The 7,901-nt window shown below is 38.6% G+C and overlaps 1 protein-coding gene across 1 annotated transcript in view; it reads right to left on the reverse strand.

Moving 5' to 3' along the window:
• The window catches only part of LOC115106033 (macrophage mannose receptor 1), a 36,314-nt gene extending 30,765 nt beyond the window's left edge, over window positions 1-5,549 (reverse strand). Inside the window, exons 1-6 of the mRNA XM_029628630.2 lie at window positions 5,365-5,549; window positions 3,290-3,435; window positions 3,082-3,194; window positions 2,653-2,786; window positions 2,319-2,542; window positions 102-217 (exon numbers count right to left, since the gene is read on the reverse strand). Coding sequence (XP_029484490.2) covers window positions 102-217; window positions 2,319-2,542; window positions 2,653-2,786; window positions 3,082-3,194; window positions 3,290-3,435; window positions 5,365-5,407 — 776 coding nt within the window. The 5' untranslated portion in view covers window positions 5,408-5,549. The remainder of the gene's footprint in view (window positions 1-101; window positions 218-2,318; window positions 2,543-2,652; window positions 2,787-3,081; window positions 3,195-3,289; window positions 3,436-5,364) is intronic.
• Between the last annotated feature and the right edge of the window lie 2,352 nt (window positions 5,550-7,901).

A 7,901-nucleotide genomic window follows, 5' to 3' on the forward strand; every position in this document is an offset into this window, starting at 1 on the left:
CGGAGAAAACATATTTTCACTACGAAGCTAGAATAAACCTTGCACAATCACTGTGATACAGTTGATGATATAGATCTGTCACCTCACGTGTCCTGTCCTACCTGAGATCTGGCTGCACAGGATCAGTTCCCCAGTTGGTGTAGGTACCAGAAGAAGCATCAGACCAGCTGAACTGAGTCCTGTCAATTTCAACCTGACATGATATTGTTGTGCATTTCTGTGAAAAAAACAAAAATGAGAACTCATTATACCAAGGGGTAAGTTTTAGAATACATGTAGCTAGCACGCACTGGTTGGATCAATGTTGTTTCAACTGAATTTGTCTATGTATTGTGAAGAGGGATCAACGTGGATAATACATTTTATTTGGGGGAAAAAAGGTAATTTCCTTTACTATTAATCTTTTCATTTCAACCAGCTTTGTAATCAATTGATTAGGGTAAACCTTGAACTTAAATACATTGACTTAACCTGACTAACAGGTTGTTACATTGATCTAATTTCAACATAATCATCAGAACTATGTATACGTTGAAAAGTCCACATAGAAACATAACAAATATTTGTCATCCCTTATATTCTATATATATTGGGTTGTTGAAATTATGTAGAATTTTATATTTAATTAGACATATGTTATTTGACCTCATTTGTTGATAGTAAAATGGTTGTTTGAATCAACGTCATCGTTTCAACATCATGCCATCAACCTAAATAAAGAGTTACACTACATTATCAAAAGTATGTGGACACCTGCTCGTCGAACATCTCATTCCAAAATCATGGGCATTAATATCTTTAGAATTGGCACTATGCATTCAGGGTTCTCCTGGCATCCGCCAAAGCCAGATTCATCCATCAGACAGTGAAGCACCACTCAAGAGAACACATTTCCACTGCTCCAGCATCCATTTAAAAAAAACTTTATTTAACTAGGCAAGCCAATGGTGGCAAGCTTTACACCACTCCAGCCGATACTTGGTGTTGCACATGGTGATCTTAAGCTTGTGTGCAGCTGCTTGACCATGGAAACCCATTTCATGAAGCTCCCGACAAACAGTTCTTGTGCTGACATTGTATCCAGAGGCAGTTTGAAATTCAGTAGTGAGTATTGCAACCGAAAATAGACATTTTTTACACACTTCAGCACTCATGTGGCCTACCACTCTAGCGGGGCAGAAATTTGCCAAAATTATTGTTGGAACAGTGGCATCCTATGAAGGCGCCACATTGAAAGCAATTGTTGCTCCTAGACATTTACATTAGAGTCATTTAGCAGACATTGTTATCCAGAACAACTTACAGTACGATTCCCACAGTGGGAATCGTACTCACAACCCTAGCATTACAAACACCATACTCTACCAACTGAGCCACACCGGACGCCTGATTTTTCCACTTCACAAAAACAGCATTTACAGTTGACCAGGGCAGCTCTAGCAGGGAAGAAATTTGACGAAATGACTTGTTGGAGAGGTGGCATCCTATGAAGGTGCCACATTGAAAGTCAATTAGCTTTTCAGAAAGGCCATTATATTGCCAATGTTTGTCTATGGAGATTGCATGGCTGTATGCTCGATTTTATACACCTGTCAGCAATGGGTGTGGCTGAAATAGCCTAATCCACTATTTTGAAGGGGTGTCCATATACTTTTGGATATATAGTGTATATTGAAATAAAAGTTGAACCCACAGTCCAATGACTCCTACCTGAACAGTGACTCCTACTGTGACTTCACATTATATTTCAATATAAGACCTAAACTCTTTATTTAGGTTGGTGGCATGATGTTGAAACAATGGCATTGATTCACACATATCATTACTATCAACATTGAAACGTCAAATAAAATCTGTGTAATTAAATTCAACAATTTTAACCACCCAATATTTAATTATTCTACATGGAATTTTCAATGCAATTTCAACGTAGACATAGTTCTGATGATTGTGTTGAAATTAGATTGATGTAACAGCCTGTTAATCAGGTTAAGTCCATGTATTTAAGTTAAAGTTTTACCCTAATTTGAATGTTTACAACACTGGTTGAAATTAGATGAGAACAAATACTCGTGGATGACTTTTTCAAATACAATGGATTTCCCACGTTGATTCCACGTCACAGTCCCTTGACAAATGATGTTGAAACAACATTGATTCAACCAGTGTGTGCCCAGTGGGTAATGTACATTGAAATGATATCTGTCAAAGGATTATATTTTCTTTCATTAATTAATCCGGGATTGTACTGACTATATTGATTTTGGCGCTGGGTCTGATAGCTTTTGGATGGGTCATATACTGTATGTTTTGATTACCAGAGTGGTGTAGCCAAGCCAAATGTCAAAGAAGGAATCGTCCAGTCGTCCTGTGATGTACTGCTCCTCTTCCGGTGATGCGATGGACACCAGGTCTGCCCCATCTCTAACACAGTCGTGTCTGGCTCCCAACCAGCTCTTCCTGGTGTCTGTCTTTAGTTTGTAGCAGTTGGATCCATACTGGCTCCATCCATTGGCTGTGTCGCACATTGTTGGAGGATTAGCTGAGGAAAGGAGTGAAATGTGTTACGCATATCATTCACCTTCTTAGGTCCCATAAGCATTATTGTAGACAACAGGCAACGGCACATGTTGATTGGCCAGTTAAACCTACGGTTGGGGCGCTTGCATATATACTTCCGCCGGCTAGTGCAGACGTCATCATTCCATCGTCCTTGCTCTCCCCCGACCACCTCGCCACAATCCTCGTTGTCCTCCCAGTTGTCAGGATTCCCTGGTTTCCAGTATCTGTGTAGAGTGCACAAGCACACATGAGAAAATCAGAGGTGAATATTAATAATCATGTGGTCAAATGATGGCTTTGATACCCAACCATCCTGGGAAGTATGGTGCCCGTCAACCAATCACCAACAACCTTCACACAACAAAGGCTACTATAGAGTGTTACTGTGCTTGATACAAGTCAATGATTAACAGCACTTGATTACCCTCCAACCAAAATGGTTCATTTCATGGAATCATCATTTGCTGATGTGTTTTAATATAGTGTCAGATCATTGAGGATCATAGTGTGGCTACGTACGCTAAGAAGGGGAGGAAGGTGCTCCCGTCAGTCCACTCCCACACTCCCTCAGCAGCAATGTCATTCAGACCGATCCAGAAAATCTCTGTACCAACCTGAGTCCGTACCCATGTCTACCAGGAGAGAGCAGAGGTCACAGTACAGAGAGTCATATACAGTAGTTGTGAACTAGACGACTGTAGGACGCATCTCAAACCCAGAAGCTCACCCTCTCAGGAATGTCCAGGATGCTCATCAGATGGCTCCCCCGTCCCACACAGTCTGTGCGGGCATCATCCCAGGACTTTGTGCTGGTAGAGAAGTAGTAACACTTGTCCTCATAGGCCCTCCATCCCTCCTCACACTGACTGAAGGCTGACAACACAACAATCACAGGAGTGTTTAGCTGCAGGTCTAACTGATCATAGTTCAGTTTATGGGAAAATAACAAAGTAAATACAATAAGATGTATGGAACATTATAAACTGGGTGGTTCGGTCCCTGAATGTTGATTGGCTGATAGCCGTGGTATATCAGACCATATACCACAGGTATGACAAAATATGTATTTTTCCTGCTCTAATTAGGTTGGTAACCAGTTTATAATAGCAATAAGGAACCTCAGGGGTTTGTGGTATATGGCCAATATACCACAGCTAAGGGCTGTTCTTAGGCACGACCTTGTACATTATTGCTTAATTACACAACAAGAAGAAAAAATAAATTACTTCAGTCCAGTATAACTGATCGTAACTTAACATGGCTATTCCTAGTGTTGTTATTTTTATCCTTATTTCTATTGGGTTAGATGAGGAAACATTCCACAACCTCTTCGTGCCAAGGTTGAAAGGGCATCGTTCCCTCCTTCCATCAATAACTTTAACGTTAATGTGGATGCTACCATGATTACGGATAATCCTGAATGTATAAACGATGAGTGAGAAAGTAACGGAGGCACAAAGATCGTACCCACAAGACATGCTAACCTCTCACCAATACAATAACAGGGAAGGTTAGCATTTTATATCATACCCACAAGACATGCTAACCTCTCACCATTACAATAACAGGGGAGGTTAGCATTTTATATCATACCTCCAAGACCTGCTAACCTCTCACCATTACAATAACAGGGGAGGTTAGCATTTTATATCATACCTACAAGACCTGCTAACCTCTCACCATTACAATAACAGGGGAGGTTAGCATTTTATATCATACCCACAAAACATGCTAACCTCTAACCAATACAATAACAGGGGATGTTAGCATGTTATATCATACCCACAATACATGCTAACCTCTAACCAATATAATAACAGGGGAGGTTAGCATTTTACATCATACCCACAAGACATGCTAACCTCTCACCAATACAATAACAGGGGAGGTTAGCATTTTATATCATACCCCCAAGACATGCTAACATCTCACCATTACAATAACATGGGAGGTTAGCATTTTATATCATACCCACAAAACATGCTAACCTCTCACCAATACAATAACAGGGGAGGTTAGCATTTTATATCATACCCCCAAGACATGCTAACATCTCACCATTACAATAACATGGGAGGTTAGCATTTTATATCATACCCACAAGACATGCTAATCTGTCACCATTACAATAACAGGGGAGGTAAGTATTTTTGGGGTGGCATGATATTTATACCTGTGTAACTTTCTCACTCATCATTACACACGATTCATTCAGGATTATCTGTAATCATGGTAGCATCCACATGAATGTAGAAGTGATAAGAAACATATTATATTCTTATTTACAATAAAAGTGACTCCAAAATGACACAATGCTTTATTTACCATTAATTTCTATTGGGCACAAAATAATCTGAAACGCATCCAAAAACAAACAGCAAATTCATCCAACAAGTTTGAGTCACAAGCTTGATGTAATCATTGCGTGCTAGGAAAATAGGACAAAATATTACACTTTTGATTTCTTTAAAGCACATATAAGTGAATCTGTCCAAATACTTTTGCCACCTTCAACTGAAGGGGACTCAAAACATGAAGTGCTTTTCATTTCTAAACGGTAAAAACAGATTCGTAGGAAAATACCCTCAAATAAAAGGTGACATTCTGTACTGTTGACTCATGAAACAAATGATCTCAAATCCAAAATGCTGGAGCATTAGAGCTAAATGTAAGGTTTTAGCTTCACTGTTCAAATAAATACATAGGTCAGTGTAAGCATTCCATGTCAATTATAGCAATGTGAACTTGATATTAGGGTTCTACAGAAAGATAATTTTGGATATAAATAATGATTATACTTACCACAACTGAGCAGACTACAGAGGGTGAAAAGCAGTAGCAGCATGCTGTGTGTTTTATCCAGCCGATCGATATGTAGTCTTGGTTTAGTTCTCAGGGTCTAATACATCCTAAAGGAGTAGTCTTCTCAACGTTCTCTAGAAATGGGTATGTACCTGCTGCAACTCAACACAGCTTTGAGCATCCTGGCACAGTTTCTCTTCTTTTAATAACCAGCCCAAGGTCCAAAGATTGAGGGGCAGTAAACCAGGGATGACAAACACTTGACCTGAGCTGTGATGCCAAACCATCACCAAAAGTGGCCTACTGTTTGTGGGGTTAAGTCCACATTTCTTTAAGTACACAAAGGTGCTCCGCAGGGGTCGATACTAGGACCTGTTCTTTTCACTATTTATAGAAACGTTATTGGTCAATCTGTTGTAAATGTAATCTACAGTGCCTTCAGAAAGTATTAACGCCCATTGACATTTTCCACATTTTGGTGTGAATTTAAAATGGAATTGATATACTTTGTTTTATTACTGGCCTATACACAATACCCCATAATGTCAAAGTGGAATTATGTTTTTAGACATTTTTACAAATTAATTAAAAATGAAAATCTTTAATGTCTTGAGTGAATAATTATTCAACCCCTTGGTTATGGAAAGCCTAAATAAGTTCAGGAGTAAACATGTGCTTTAACAAGTCACATAATAATTTGCACAGACTCACTCTATATGCAATAATAGTATTTAACACTATTTGTTTATGATTACCTCGTCTCTTTACCCCACACATACAATTATCTGTAAGGTCCCTCAGTCGAGCAGTGAATTTCAAACACAGATTCAACCACAAAGACCAGGGAGGTTTTCCAATGTCTCACAATAAAAAAAGCAGTCATTGAATATCCTTTTGAACATGGTGAAGTTATGAATTACACGTTGGTTTGTGTATCAATAAACCCAGTCACTCAAAGATACAGGCATCCTTCCTAACAAAGTTTCCGGACAGGAAGGAAACTGTACAGGGATTTCATCATGAGGCCAATGGTGACTTTAAAACAGTTACAGAGTTTTATGGTTGTGATAGGAGAACACTGAGGATGGATCAACAATATTGTAGTTACTCCACAATACTAACCTAACTGACAGAGTGAAAAGAAGGAAGCATGTACAGAATAACAAATATTCCAAAATACGCACGAAAGTAAAACTGCAAAAAAATTAAGCAAAGAAATTAACTTTATGTCCTGAATACAAAGTGTTATGTTTGGAGCAAATCCAACACATCACTGAGTGCCACTCTCCATTTTTTAAAGCATAGTGGTGGCTGCATCATGTTATGGGTATGCTTGTATTCGTTAAGGATTGTGTAGTTTTTCAGCATAAAAAATAAACAGAATGGAGCAAAGCACAGGCAAAATCCTAGAGGAAAGCATGGTCCAGTCTGCTTTCCACCAGACACTGGGATATGAATTCACCTTTCAGCAGGACAATAACCTAAAACACAAGGCCAAATCTACACTGGAGTTGCTTACCAAGAAGACAGTGAATGTTCCTGAGTGGCCGAGTTACAGTTTTGACTTAAATCTGCTTGAAAGTCTGTGGCAAGACCTGAAAATGGCTGTCTAGCAATGATCAACAACCAATTTGACAGAGTTTGAAGAATTCTGAAAACAATAATGGGCAAATGTTGCACAACTCAGGTGTGACAAGCTCTAAGCGACTGACCCAGAAAGACGTAATCACAGCTGCAAAAGATGGTCCTGACATGTATTGACTCAGTGGGTTGAATACTTATCTAATCAAGATATATTCATGTTTTATTTTCTATCATTTTTCATCCACTTTGACATTAAAGAGAATTTTGTGTAGATCGTTGACAACAAAAAGACAATTTAATCCATTTTAATTCCACTTTGTAACATAACAACATGTGCAAAAAGTCAAGGTGTGTGAATACCTTCTGAAGGCACTGTAGATCACATCATTACACTTTCTTTTGTTTACAAAGCCCTGCTCCACAAGCTTCCGACTTACCTAACATCACTGGTAAGATTTAAAATGACAAGTTAATTAACAAACTCATTCACAGGGCCGGTTAACTCTGGAGACTCATTTGGTGTCTAGAGAGTTTGGTAAGTCAGCCTTTAGTTGTCTTGCTCAACACCTCCAAAATACATTTTCAATAGATGTGTTAGTGTCCCTTGGGCAGTTCAGGAAGCAGACAGAGGATTTGTACAATGAAGAATGTGTTCATTTTAGTTGACTGTGTTTTGTGTATATTAATGTTTGTCTGTTCAATATGTGTTGTTAGATTTATATTGCATTCGATTTTTGATTTATTTTATGAAATTGTATATGCAAGGCTCCCTCGTAAAAAAAAAAAGACACTGATCTCAACGGTGACTCGCTGATTAAATAAAGGTCAAAAATAGTCTTTATGAATTCCCTAAAAAGCCTAAATAAATTGTAGTTCATAAAGTGGGGCGGAATATAAAAATGTAAAAAAAGAGTATATACATTGTGTACAAAAGGCATGAGGAGGTAGGCGAA

The sequence above is a fragment of the Oncorhynchus nerka genome, linkage group LG22, assembly GCF_034236695.1.
Source record: "Oncorhynchus nerka isolate Pitt River linkage group LG22, Oner_Uvic_2.0, whole genome shotgun sequence".
NCBI lineage: Eukaryota > Metazoa > Chordata > Actinopteri > Salmoniformes > Salmonidae > Oncorhynchus > Oncorhynchus nerka.